Below are 14,919 nucleotides of genomic sequence, written 5' to 3'. Positions count from 1 at the left end.
GGTCCTGAGCAGGTGATTTGGGGCTGATTTTCAGAGCTGATGTAATTTGTGTTGTTTCTCTTCATCATTCCTCTGCAAAAGTCAAAACTGTAGCTCTATTGTGGTTGTTTTTTCTCTTTTCTACTCCAGGTCACTTCCTCTTGGCCAATGATCCAACCTGATCTTGAGCAGATCCAGACAGCTGTTAATTGCCCAGGAAACAAAGTGGAGAAGGCTATTGTCAGTTGTTTTCCCTTAATAAATAAAAATAAATGTATTGCTGTATCTTGCTTCCTGCAGGGTCATTGTTTTCCTGGGCAGGAAGAGGCCCTATGTGGAGGTCCTGGGGCTAATTTCATTTGCACCCTCAAAGGTCAGATTATGTCCACCAGCAGACGCTGCAAGACAGAAGAGCAACACCAGCCCTGGCCAGGTCAGCTGGTTTCCATGCAAGTGGAACCTTTTCCTTGCCTGGACTACCTTGTTGGCCCAAAGCTTGCAACTCCTTTAGTAGAAAGAAAGAAGTTTTAAAAATAGGCCTTAGAGATAATAATGGGGCTTGTGTGGCATCAGGGATTATTCAACATAATCTCTTCTCTGAACTCTTAAGGCACTTGTCTCTTTATGGGATTCTGCCCTTCCCCATAGAAAAGCAAAGTTTCTGCTAACACTTCTGCCCTCTCTGAAATGCTGGAGGAAGCTTCTTTCCTTCTCCTCCCATCCCTGACTTGCTCTTCCTCTGGAATAAGAAGTATTGGAGAATCACTGTTCCCACTAGGCTGCTTCTGGTGTGTGTGATTTTGCTTTTACTTCTTTCATCTTCCCTTCTCTTCCCTCTCCCTACCCCGCACGCCCCAGGAATAAACACCCCAGAAGAGGCCTTCCATTACTCTACCATCATCCTCATCCACCCTCTTCACTTTTCTTCTCTTGCAATGGGACAAACCTGCAGTCCTACAGCCCTAGGACTCAAAGGGAGCTAGGCAGAAGCTCTGACCCATCCTCTCTCTCTGGCTTAACCATCACATAAGTTAATACTGTATTCTGATGCTTTTCCAGCTTTTGAGTCTGGAAGGGAAGAAGAATGTGACTAATTAGCCCCTCAAATTTAGGCAGCATTTTATGTAGTTGTATTATAATTAGTTATGTAACCATTACTTTTCCCACATGACAGTGAGAAATTTGAGGGTAGAATCCATATGAATCATTTTGGATTTCCAGAACATACAACATAGTGCCTTGCTCATGGCACATATCTTACAAATATTTATTGAATTAAATCATGAATACATGAATATGCAATTTCTAAAAGTCCAACTAATAAAATTATTATATGTAGATAAATAAATAGGTATATTGATGTATATATGTATGCATATGTGCATATAAATGTGTATATATTAGTACAACATTAAAAGAGTATGAGATGGAAAAAATTCTGAAATCACCATAATCTCACAACTTGAATATGCAGTATAGTGAAATGAGTTTTCTTCTGTTCTTTTTTCTCTCACATAAATATGTAGATATTTATTTGTATTTACGTGGTTATAGTCAGAGTATATATACAGAAATCTCTGAGTCAAAGAGGATACATATTTTTATACCTTTTGATACACATTGCCAAGCGGTTTTTCAAAAGTGGTACATTTACTTTGCCATTAGCTGTGTATGAAAGTACCACTTTCATCCTGGAGGGATATTCCAATTGTCAAACTTTTAAAAATATTTTAGGTCAATAAATGGTTACTATATTTATTTCACAAAATTTACTGTGAGTCTACAATGCCTTCAGGGCTAGAGACACAGAAGTTCTTAGCCCTCACAGAATTTCCAGTAAAAAAGGGGAATAATATAAAATAGAAACTAAGATATTTTCAAAAATCCCCCAATTTGTGACTATTGATTGAGTTATGGTGGGCTAGGTTCCTTCACTACTAGGAAGCCATCTCACTTATGACAATCTCATAGGAAATGTGATGCGTTTTCTGGCCAATTACTACATGGTCCATATTGCTGTCCTTGTAAGGATATTAGTTAAATGAAAAAAAAAAATCTCTAAAAACTTTACATTGGAAAAAATTGCTGTAAGGAAAATCAAAGGTCAAAATGCCAAATTGGGAAAAATATTTAAAATATTTAACACAGACAAAAGACTAATACACAAAGAGCACTAAAAAGAGCATTAAGAAAAAGACCAACAACCAATAAAGAAAATGGATAAAAGAGATGAACAGTCCACAGAAAAATAAATACAAATGGCATTAAAAATATGAAAAGATGCTCCCCTAAAGCAGATTGGCACACTATGGTTCACAAGCCAAACCTGGCCAGCTACTAATTATTACTGGCACACAACCATGCACATTCACTTATGTTTCATCCATGTCTGCCTCATGCTACATTGCAGAGTTGCATAGTTAGAACAGAGACTGAATGGAACCTAAAGCTGAAAATATTTACTATCTGATTCTTTACAAAAAAAGTTTGCTGACCCATAACTTAGAGAAACAGAATTAAATGACATTTAGATATTATTTTTCATTTACCAGACTGTCAAAAATCTGACAGTCTGAAAATACTGTTGCAGGATCTTCTCATACTTCTTATAAAGAGTAAATTGATAAAACTCTTTAAATGGCAATTTGGTAATATTTATCTTAATTAATAATTTATATACACTTTGATCTAGCAAGTCCACTTTTGGGAATTTATTCTACAAATATACTTGAACATGTATGTAGGCGATAGTTATTTATTGCAACAACTCTGTTGCCCTGTTTGAAAAGATCTGAACCATTCTCACCAGCCATCAATAGCAAACTGATTAAACTACGGTTTGTCTATACAATGGAATAGTATGTAGCTGTCTGAATGAGGAAGCTCTCTACACACCGATACGACATATCTTAACAATGTATTGTTCAGTGAAAAAAGTAAAGTACAAAATAGTATGTATGCAATGCTACCTAAGTTCAAAGTTGGGAGGTAAGATTATATGTTTATATTTTCTTACATCTGCACAAAGAGCTCTAGAAGGATACAGAGAAACCTGGTGATGGGTCAAATCTGGGGACTGGATGGAGCAGGCAGCTTTGAGGCAAGAGTTCTCAGTATGTATCTTTTTATATTATTTGATCATTGAGTCATGTTCAGGCACTGATGTGCTGAGTATCTAATGGGTGCCAGGCACTAGATGAGATGCTGACAATATAGCAGTTAACAAAAGAAACAAAAAATCTCCGTGCTCTTGGGAACTTACATTCTAGTAGGGGATAGATAATAAACAAGATATGTGAATAAAATAGGTAATACGTTAGATGGTGATAAGGAGAAAACAGGAAAAATAAGTAGAAGGATGTGAAGTGCTGACAATGCTGGAGGGGAGGAGGTAGACAGTGACTAGAGCAAACCTTGCTGAAAAGGTGACTTTTAGGGAAAAATCTAAAGGAAATGGAAAAATGAACCTGGAGAATGTGTTATCAATTCAAACCATTAAATTAAAAAGAGCAATCATTCCATTTAATCTTCGTAACAACTCTATTAGAAGTTATTAATATTAATGAGATTATTAGCCTCATTATAAATTATTACATTATGATCCCAAGGGGTTGCTTGCAAGTAGTTGAAACAAGAAATGTTAACTCCTCCAATCCAAGTGCTGAGATAGAAGGAAACAAAACATGTGGGGAGAAAATAGATGGGCACCTCAGCCAGCGTGTAGAATAAGGGGAGAAGATGATGCTGAGAGTGCTCTGAAGATTGGGAGGGAGTTGTCCAATCCAGGACTGGAGGGAAGAATTCTTGGAAGAGGAAATGACTACAAAAATTGAAGACAGGAGAAAAGGCCTGGCAAGTGGTTTAAAAAGGCTGGAGTGAGGTCTTGGTCAGGGAGTGCTATAACTGAATACGGGCAAGATGTCAAGGTCAGACACTAAGAGCCTTGGGAAGGCACATAAGAAACTAGTTTGGAGTATCTCAAGCCATCCCCAAGTCCCTTCTCTCTTGCTTGCCTCTACTCTAGAGCATGTCTTTCCAACTTTGGCACTATTGATATCTCAAACCAGTTCTTTGTTGTCAGGAGTTGTCTTGTGCATTGCAGGATGTTTTTCCCACCAGATGCCAGTAGCAACCACTCCTCCTGCCCCAGTTTCAAGAACCAACAACGTATCCAGACATTGCCTGAAATCTCACTGTAGGGCAAAATCACTCCTGATTGTGAACCACGGGTTTGGAGATTCAAAAAACAAAAATTCTCATTTTTCCAGCCTCCTTTGTAGCTGCGAGTAAGGTAACTCCTGTGTGTTTAGGCCGCTAAGCTGAGGTTTTCTATTATTTGCAGCTAAAAATCATTCTATCTGTGAAACCATACAAAAGTTTGGATTTTATCAGAGAGATAATGGGGATCCACTAAAAGATTCTAAAAAGTAAAAAGAATTGGATCATCACAACTAAATTTTGGAAAGATTATTTTGCTACAAAACATAGACTATGAAGCAAGACCAGAGGCAAGTAGCCACGGAAAATGCCATTATGGCAAGGTAGGCAAAAATAAGATGAAGCTTGAACCAACTCTGTAGTGGTAGGAATAAAGGGGATGGGACACATCCAAGGGACATTAAGAGGCAAAGTGGACCAACCCTAAGCAATTGGATATGGAGAGTGCAGATGTATCAAAAATTAAAAATTATATTTCTGGTATAGGTGATCCCCTAGATCGTACACAAAAGAAGAAGCATATTTCAAAAGAAGGACAATATTCCATTCTAGGCCAGGTTGAATTTGAAATGCTTATGGCACATCCAAGTGATAATGTTCAAGGCAGAGATACACACAGCTCTGAAAGTCAGAAAAGAGTACAATAGCAGTAATTTTTAAAAATATATGTATGATAGAATTTAAAGTTTTAAGTTCCAATAAAATAATATTACTCATTACTGAAGTAACATAGATAAAGTATAGAATACTTAAAAATATAGCTACACAAAAGCAAATTAAAAATACACAGACACACACTTATACAACTCCAGCATCTAAGTATAAGTTGCAGTAAAATGTGGTTACGTATACATGTGAATACATACACATAAATGGCATTATACTGCCTATGCTCTGTGGTAACAGGCTTTATTCACCTAAGAGCATATAATAAATATCTTTCTATTTCAATTAACATTCACCCATTTTTCTGATTTTTGACTATTATAAATAGTTCTGAGATCAACTGTCCTCATAGTAAAATTTTTGCCCATATCCATAATTATTTCCTTAGGATAAATTCCCAGATGTAGACTTGCTGGCTAAATGGCATATGTGTTTTTAAGGTTTTTGACTGATGTTCCTAAATCATCCTCTGGAGAGATTGTAGCAATTGACGATCCCATCAGCATTATGTGCGAGTACTCACCTCCCCACACTTTCTCCAAAACTGAAGTTGTATACTTAGTTACGCAAACCTTTGAGAATTTGGTAAAATAAAATGTTAATTTCACTGTTGTTTTCATTTGGCATTTGTTTAATTGCTAGATTTTGAGCTGTTTTATGATGTTTTACCAGCAATCTGTATTTTTTCTGTGGCAAACTGCTGATTCCTGTCCTTTGTCCACTTATCTTTTGCTATACGTATCTTTTATTGATTTGTAAGAGCTCTTTATATATTATGAACTTTAACTCTTCTTCATCAATGCTATATTTTTTTCTTAGTTTGCATTTGCCATTTAATTTTAGGGTACATTTTGATAAACAGATATTTAAAACTATAGAAATGATCATGGTTTGAATTGGTTATTATAAAGAATGGGAATATGATGTATCTACAAGCAAATATAGAGACTGAAGTACAGTCTGAAAGGCTCAGCTGAGGTCAGATATCATGAATTTCTAATAACTTGACTCTGCAAAGTCGTAGCTGCATTTGGTTACTGGAGTGCAGAGGGAGAAAGTAGGATTCACTTAGAGTTAGGATTTGCTCGTTGGTTTAACCAGAACCTGGATAAAGGAATAAGAGAGTTAAATGTACTAGCAAGTGTGTTGCTGAAATGATGGGTCACATGAGACAAGATAAGAAGTAACTGATGTACTGGGAGAAATTAAGAGGGGTCGGGGCCCCACATAGCTGAAGATAAGATAGCTAAATGAGAACATGACAGAGCTATAAGATTAGGAGATTTTCTACAATTTCCTTCTATCCTACTTGGCATTATTGCTTTTGATCCATTTATTCTATTTTCTTCTTTTAAAACAATGATTATTTGTATCTGTTATATTCGCTTTCATATTTCATAATTTCTTTGTTCATTTCCTTTACAGGCAGGCAGTGTTCCCCCATCACACTCAGAATCAATTTTCAACCGTCAAGTCTATTGATTGGATTGAACACATTTTATTTTAGCCACTCTACTTTCCATTTCCTTGCATAATCTTTTTATCTTAGCCCGTACTTACTTAAAAGAAGCATTGTCTTCCTGCGTCCTAAGCAATATTTAATTCCAGAGTGTGGGGCGGGAAGGAGAAAGGTTGGAAGAGAGAGAAACACAAGGCCATGCACCCTTTCGGCCTTACTGACATCACAAAACACGCAGTAAACACCAGACCATTCGATGAGTTACCACGCTCAGTGGTCACAACCCAGGGTCATGCTGGCCAAAATGGAAAACTGCCAAGCACCTTCCATGCTGAGTGGAGTTCCAAAGTCCAGTACCCTGTTTGCGCTCATCTGAGATATTTTCTTGCAACAACTGATTTACAAGTGTCCCCTGAGGCTCTGGAAACTTCAGGCCCTCCCTGGCTCTCCCAATACATTTTGGGGGTGACTTCCCTATAGAGTTGAGGGGATCATCATTCAATTGCTTGTGAAAACATGAACCAGAGTTTCAAACATCTCTTTTCTAGCTCCAATGCCCTTTCTTCCAAGAACAGACTCAAAGAAAGAGTAAAACTGAGATGTATGGGTGTCCAGTGAAGGAGGCCCCAGGCACTGGGCTTTTTAGGAAGGTGAAGAGCTGACTGAGGACCTGGGCTTTGCTGATCTGAGGAGGGAGAAGCCTGGATTTGGGGCATGTGCCGACTACATGTTGCATCTTGCCAAACACAAAGGAACCGGCCAGGTATGCCCTGAGAAGTCCTCCTTCTAAAATCAGGTTGCGTGTCATCCAAGATTGTCTCACAAATAGAAGCCATGAGCTTCCTTTATTTTCAACTCTGGCTCAGATTTTCCATTATAAATAGAAATGTCAGGTTTTGCATTTGAACTCTTAGGTCAGCACATATCAACCCTGGCTCAAGAACTAGAAAGCAAAACCAGTCTTTGTGAGAGGAAACCTAATCAAAACTTTAATCCCTTCCTTTTTATATAACATCCAGACGCATCGGGTGAAACAAAGAGAAGTAAAAACAAACTATCGAAAAATTAAAAACACTCAAGCAGCAGAAAATCACTTTGGTCATTCAAACCAGTGAGCATTTTCATGTATTTTTTTAAAAAATCAGCTTGATTGAGGTGTATTTTCATGTATTTTTAAATGGCTCCTCTTATATGAAGAGCATCGCAATAAATCATCTTAAGGGAAAAGTCAGCCATTTTCTTAAACGAGTACAACTTTGAACCAAGGATGGGGCAAATATCAGACTCTCCCAGACTGACATACCCTCTTTCTCCATGCCTTCCAGGTTTTCAAACACCTCACACAGCCCCCCAAACACAGCCTTCCCTCCCTCCCCCCCTCCCCCTCTCCGCCACACACATGCAAGAACCACTGCATAGAAATAGCCAGGCTGAGGATACTCCACTCTGGCCTTTCACATCAGAGTTAAATGCATAACGACAGAAGCAGACAATAGTCCCAGGCTACTTCATTCACTGACTTAAGCCCAAAAGGAAACAAAACATATTCAGCAAGATAAAGCTCTTGAAACCCCCAAACCCACTTGCCAAATTAGAGAATGCCACGCTTAACTATCAAACCAGAGGAGCTTTCATCTCAAAACTCAGCATGGCAGAGCCGCTCTGCTATGATTGCATAGCATTTCTCTTCTGCATGTGCCTTGGCCTCAGCCCCAGGCTTCAGCCCTGGCCCAGCCCAGACCAGACAACTACCTGAGACAAAGGAATAGGCCGCTAGGATGTTGCTGAGTAAAGCCATGTCCACGCGCTGTGATCACCGGCTCTGAGCTGCGGCAGAAGGGTGGCTTCCACGTGGCATCCACAGGAGCCTTCTGGAGATGCTTCAGCTGGATCGATGTGGCCCCTCCCTCTCTTCTCTTCTGTTTGGGAACACAAAGTGAGTGATGAGAACACATTCTGCTTTCCTGAGGCTGCGTTCCAGGTAGCCTGGGCTTAAAACAAAGAGCCAATCTCCCAAGTACCAGCCAGCCTTCCCAGCCAGGGATCTGGGGTCTTGTCTTTGTTGCTCTAGCAAGCTTTTTGGCTTTCAAGGAAGCGGCACCTGCTTATATCTCTGATTTTCCTGGCATTTCTTCTCTCTCTGCCCCATAGCCTCCCAACTTTGCATGTTAGCACTTCTCTCTCACCTTTCCTGGTACTTTTTATTGCATTCTCCTCATTTGCCCTTCAAGCACAGCCCATCATCACTTTAATCACTGCACTGTAACCCCAAGCCCAGCCCGCTCCTCGCCTGGCTCGGCTTCCTCTGCTCTGACAGCACCTGTGTACTTTGATCAGCTTGCCTCATCCCACAGGTCACCCAATGTGTGTCTTTGGCAATGGATCTGAGCTGGGTACTCCAGACCTGCCAAAGTGGCTCTTATTCTCAAATGCCCACAAGAACATGGAAACTCGAGCCCGCTCCCTGCCCACAGCTCACGACTCTGCCTGTGATGTGATGGGCTAACCTAACACACACACATTGCCACAGATTGCCCACCAGGGTACAGACTACAGACTTGGGATCTCAGTGTCCAGGGAGCTCAGCCTCTGGTTGGGGGAATACATTCGCTCCCCAGTTGTGGCATTATAATTACTCAGTTCGCTCAACGAAGCCCTCACAGAGAGCTCCTGAGGATGGAAGGGGGGAGAAGTGGCAAAGATTTTGATGACGCCTATCCAATGCTGTTCTGGGCTGAGGGTAGGGAACTGAGTCACAGGGAGTGGAGGGACAACGGGAAGGAAGAAGCTAGAGAAGCAGAAGGCTCCAGTCTCTGTAGAAGAAATGGGTTCTCAGGCGTATCACAGACGTAAGTACCAAGGGCCACATTTAGAGGGCCTGGAGAGCTGCGACTGCACGGGCGGATGGCATGGGTCACAACAGAAAAGACATCTCTCACTCTGGTGGACTCACATGGGCTCAGGGAAGACCAAAACAAGGAAAGACAGGCCAACCTGAAGGTGAGAGAGAAATGACCACAAGGTCTTTAGAGCAGCCAGAGGCCTTGAGAGTGATAGGATGAGGAATGGGAGCTTGGGGGCTCTGAGAAGGGGTTGGCTACTACATCTGGCTACTCTGACCAAGAGCACAGGGCTCCCTTCAACAACCATTTGAGTTCCTAAAAGGTGACAATTGGATTATACAGGTGAATAGGTGGAACCACCACCCTGAGTCCAGAAACTTTAATTCAGGTCTGAAGACTGTAGGACCCAAGAAGAGAGTGAAGCCACTGGAAAATTTCTGAGTATGTAGAGGGACAAGGCTATTTCAGATCCATTCCTTCCTATCTATCCCCACCATTCTACCATGAAGCAAATATCATTTCATTTCTGGGAATTTTGCAACAGTCTCCTACCTGGTTCTGCCAACACCTATTCCTGTTTAATTTAGCACCCACTTTCACCAACAAGGTCATCTTTATAAAGTATAAATCTGATCACTTTACTCCACAGCCCAATCCTTCAAATAATCCCTATTAAACTTCTTAATACAACACACATGCACTTGTACAATATCTGACCCCTACGTAATCAATCTCCTACCCAACTCTATACCCACACTTTAGGGCATCTATCCAAAAGAATTGAAAACAGGAAGTCGAACAACTATTTCTACACCAATTGTTATTATGGAGCATTATTCCTAGTAGCCTAAAGGTAGAATCAATCAAAGTGTCCATCCACAGGAATGAATAAAAAAATGTGGTATGTACATTCAATGCATTATTACTCACAGCCTCAAAAAGGAATTTCTGACACATACTACAACATGGATGAACCTTGAGAACATTATGCTAAATGAAATAAACTGATCACAAAAGAACAAATACTATATGATTCTACTTACGTGAAGTACCTAGAAGAGTCAAATTCATAGAGATAGAAAGTAGAGTGGTAGTTGTCAGTGGTTGGGAGAAAGGGAGGGTATTGAGGAGTTATTGTTTAATGGATACAGAGTACAAAGTTTCAGTTTTGCATGAAAAGTATTCTGAAGATGATGGTGGTGATGGTTGTACAACAATGTAAATGTACTTAACAGCACTGAAATGGTTAAGATGGTAAATTTTGTTATATGTATTTTACCACAATTTTAAAAATTAATAATTATAAAAATAATTTTAAGTAAAAGATGTTATCTCACTTATTTAAACAATTAGTAATTATAATCTATCACATTTATAGGTTAAAAGGAAAAAATATCACATCAATAGGTGCAAAAATGTATTTGTGTAAAATTTAATAAAAATCTATGATTTAAAAAAAAAAAAAGCCCACTGCAGTGAAGCTCCATATCCTCCTGGCCCTTTTCTTTGGGTATCAAAGTATCCAAATATTCTTCTAATATGCACTATGGTATTGTAATGGGAATTATTGGTTTACATGTTTGTCTCCTAGACCAAAGAGACATTTTACAAATCCTTGTTACTCAAGAACCTAATGTGGTTTCTGATGAAGGAGGTCCTAAGTAAATGCTGGCTTGCTGGCTGTCTGTAAACCAAAAAGAGCAATTAGGCATGAGCCTTGTGTGCGTAAGTCTCAGAGCCTCTTTCCGAACAGGTCTGAGGGTGAGCCATCTTGAACACTAAAAGGATCCCAGGGCTGACTGGCTCCGAGAGGGGTGCCAAGCAGAGTGCTCCCTCAGGACTATGAGGGGACCGCACGCAAGATGGAAGCTGCACTGTGGCACAGAAATTCTTCCTGCAAGTCGCCTCATGACCTGGATGATAATAGAGAGGGCTGCAAGAGTCAGAGGAAAGAGGAAGAGGGACGAAGAAGGCAGGCCAAGGCTGAGGAAAGACAACCTCTGCATACTCCACCCTAAAGAGCAAACAGAAAGCCCCTCCGGTCCACGTGGCACAAGCCAGCCTAGAGCAGGGGTCAGGACATCTCTACCGTAAGGGCCAGAGAGTAAACATTTCAAGCTTGGAGGGCCGTATAGTCTCTGTCTCCACTACTCATCTTTGCTATTGCGGTACAAAAGCCACCATAGACGATACGTAAATGAACGAGTGTGGCTGTGTTCCAATAAAACTTTATTATTTTTTAAATAGGTGGTAGACTCAGTTTGGCTCATGGTTTGCAGACCTCTAGCCTAGTTCTTATTAATCAAAGTATGGTTCAAGGACCAGCAGCATTGCCATCACCTGGGAGTTTGTTAAATCTGTATAATCTTAGGCACCACCAAAGACCTCCAGAATTAAAATCTCATTTTACATGATGCCCAGTAGAGTTTGCTCAGTGCTCTACCTGACTTCTCTGATCCCCTTCAGTCTAAGCACTAAGATGCTATAACACTTAGTGCCTCCTTTATACATCTGATCTAGGGTAGGAAAGCAAGTCCTCACCAGCCCTGTTGCACAGTCAGTTCTCTAAGTGGTAACAGAGCACCTTAGTGAGGACACTGAGACTGAGATTAAGACTCAGAAAAAGAGATTCAGGACAACTGCCAATGAGACAAGGTCTGCAGAAGTTAGAGGTATGATGAACCCCAGAGCTAAACACTACTCCCCAACCCTTCTCCCCAAGCTCTCCCCTTAATAGTGATGTAACAGCTCCAAGGAGCTGTGGACACTTTCTGCTGGCAGTTTGCCCTCTAATTAAAACATTTCTGCATATCCTACTGCGATGGTTAATTTCATGAGTTAACTTGATTGGCCATGGGGTGTCCAGATTACACATTATTTCTGGGTGTGTCTGTGAGGATATTTCCAGATGAAATTATGATTTGAATCAATGGACCTGCAAAAGTAGATTGCCCTCCCCAACGTGGGTGGGTGTCCTCCAATCTACTGAAGGCCTGAAGAGAAAAAAAGGTGGAGGAAGGAGGAACTTGCCCCTTTTTTCCTGCCTCAATGTTTGAACTGAGATGCCCCATCTCATCTCATCTTCTCTGGCCCTCAGATTGAGCTTTACACTATCAGCTCCCCTGGGCCCCAGGCCTTGAGACTCAGACTGAATTACACCACTGGCTTTATATATATAATATTTATTCTCCTGGTCTGTTTCTCTGGAGAACCCTGACTAATACACCTGCCAATATAAATGTAAGAAGCATGAACCACACATTCACTCCTAAGTGCAATTTCGTGCTCTGTTCCCCAAGGAAGCTCCTTATCACTGGCTACCTCTTAGTATAGATTCTCAGCTTTGGGCAGTTTGCCCCCAGGGGACATTTGACAATGTCTGGAGACATTTTTGGCTATCACGGTTGCAGTAGGGGTTGACATGGCATCTAGTGAGTAGGGGGCAAGGATTCTTCTAAACATCCTATAATGCGCAACAGCCTCTCACAACAAAAAAAACGATCTAGCCCCAAATATTAATGTATTGTGGCTGAGAAACTCGGTTCCAGAGCAAATATCATTACTTCATTGACCAGTCTAAATGGTTCTCAGTGTTTATGAAGCTCACGCACATCACCGATATAATTGGAAAGGTGTCAGTGAGAGGGGCTGCTTGGCAGCTCCAGCAGTCTCGAACAGGACACCACAAGTCCAAGGTCTAGGACAGCAACTCAGTGATCCTAGTGAACAGAAGTGAATGGGCTCTGGGAGAACAGCTGACACTAACCAAGTCCTGGAGAGAACACAACATCAATCAACACCAGTTCATTGATCCATAACTAGAGAGCCGCCTGGCATGATATCCAGATCAGGTCCTCTTCTAGACAAATTGACCCCAGGGATTATCTTGGCGAGGACAAAATTAGACTAAGGAGCTCTATATTTTCAACACCAGGGCTTTCTTCCAGTGATAACCGGTTGGATTAACCCTACACTATTCCAGGGAAAAATCGTGTCTATAGAACACTCTAGGGCCAGCACACTCTCTTTGGACGGCACCTACAGATTCTTATAAATCTTACTCTCCGACAGCTTTCTTTCATCCGTGACCCAAAGCTCTTTCACCTAATTGCTGAAAAACTGCAACACAATTGAAAAAAGATAGCTTCTTTTCATGACTTACATTGCAGAATTTTGTCTTCCTGAACACATGCTGGTCTCTTGGTCAAGATGACAACCTGTTTTATGAACATCACCTCTTAGACTAAATGGCTAATTGCATGCATTATATGCTATTTTTCACTGGCTTTCATTTGAGAGGTAGACCCATTTCCAGTGCTGCAAATTTATCTTCTCTGAAACCCATTTATACCTAGTGTAATCACTGAATGTACAAAATGAAATATGCCTGACCATGATACATCTTGTCTTATATTGCAGTAGCAGCAGTAAGCATCCCTGGTGGGTAAGCCCTCATGCAGGGGACTATCTCATTACACAGTGTGCAGAGGGTGGTAAAAAAAAAAAAAAATCTCATTATCTCCTTAGCTACCTAGGGAGAGGTGCACTGTCAGGAACAGAGGAGTCTCTGGTAAGAACAATTCATCCCCAATGACGCTGGTATCAGCAATACAGGTTCTGAAACTTGGTTGGCCCCAGTTGGCTTCTTAGGCTCTGAAAGAAAAGAGAAATGGCACAAAAATCATCAGAGAGCATTGCATGCCTAGGAGATCACATCACGCATTAGACTTGGTGCATGAACTGCTGAGCAGACCAGCCTCGGTGATGTTTGTCTGGACCCCTGACGAGATAGAATGCCATCCCCTGAGAGGGTACAGCCCACTGCCAGAGTTTGATCTGGAATTTGAACCAGACAGCTAGAGAAACTGACCTTCCAACATCATAGCAGAAAGGAAAGCTAGGAATATAAATCAAAGATGCATATTTCCTCTTCCATCTTGTTGGCCAAAACTCATAAAACGGCTAGAGTGAGATGTGTCCATGTGGCCCCTAGTCAGTAAGGTTTCAGGCCAGCCTCTCTAGAACAGGAAGGGTGGGGATTTGGTTCCCAGAGAGCAGTGCTCAGATGGGCCGTGGAGTGAAGTCTCAAGAATTCTGTGTGGGCACCAAAAACATGAAAATGCTGATGTGTGGATTCCCGCAGCCTGTGCCTTTCATCCAGAAGTCTCAAAGCCTCTGCTCATCCAGCTAGGAAAGTCAGTGGGGCTTCTGAAAGGTCTGGATCCCACACAGCTCCTTTATTTGGCAGCTTCATTTAGAAGTGTGTAGAAAGAATGAAATCAGTCACGGAGCTCACAGAGTCCTGAAGAGTCCCCCTGCTCCATGCAGACACACTCATTCATTTGTTGTCACTGCTTCCTGCTGACTTGCAGCATCTGACTGCTGTTGGTTTATTTACGTCTCTATAGATACTTATCCCAGCTGCCTTTGCCTCACAAAGGATTTGTGGACCTTCCTATCTCCGTTTTTCTGGTAAAGAAATTAAGGGCAAGAAAGGAAAGGAAACTTGAAGCACAGGATCTGTAGTTCTTTAGAGACTCATGTGCCAAAGCATGGAAGCAGCTTTTTGAGATGCCTTCACCTTCCACTCTACACTAATGAAAACCACCCTAGGAACTGACTCAGAGTGGTTGCACAGAGTCTGAGATGCAAAGGCCACAATGGAAAATAGCTCCCACATCATGGGATGGGAAGAGGATACACATGGCCCCAAAGAAATGACTGAGCAGAGAGAAACCCAATTTTCTCTGCATG

The 14,919-nt window shown here is 41.2% G+C and overlaps 1 protein-coding gene across 2 annotated transcripts in view; it reads right to left on the bottom strand.

The window, feature by feature from the left end:
- Nucleotides 1-14,919, bottom strand: part of EVA1A (eva-1 homolog A, regulator of programmed cell death) — a 39,604-nt gene that overhangs the window by 6,308 nt on the left and 18,377 nt on the right. The window contains exons 2-4 of one of the 2 annotated variants that reach the window (XM_023529446.1): nucleotides 13,697-13,818; nucleotides 13,328-13,382; nucleotides 8,075-8,241 (exon numbers count right to left, since the gene is read on the bottom strand). In XM_023529446.1, coding sequence (XP_023385214.1) covers nucleotides 8,075-8,120 — 46 coding nt within the window. In that variant the 5' untranslated portion in view covers nucleotides 8,121-8,241; nucleotides 13,328-13,382; nucleotides 13,697-13,818. The remainder of the gene's footprint in view (nucleotides 1-8,074; nucleotides 8,242-13,327; nucleotides 13,383-13,696; nucleotides 13,819-14,919) is intronic. The other variant, XM_011358083.2, reaches the window with a different exon arrangement.

Source organism: Pteropus vampyrus, unplaced genomic scaffold (genome assembly GCF_000151845.1).
Source record: "Pteropus vampyrus isolate Shadow unplaced genomic scaffold, Pvam_2.0 Scaffold37, whole genome shotgun sequence".
Classification (NCBI taxonomy): Eukaryota; Metazoa; Chordata; class Mammalia; order Chiroptera; family Pteropodidae; genus Pteropus; species Pteropus vampyrus.
Note: the sequence above shows the minus strand (reverse complement) of the source record. Positions and strands in the feature narration are given on the sequence as shown.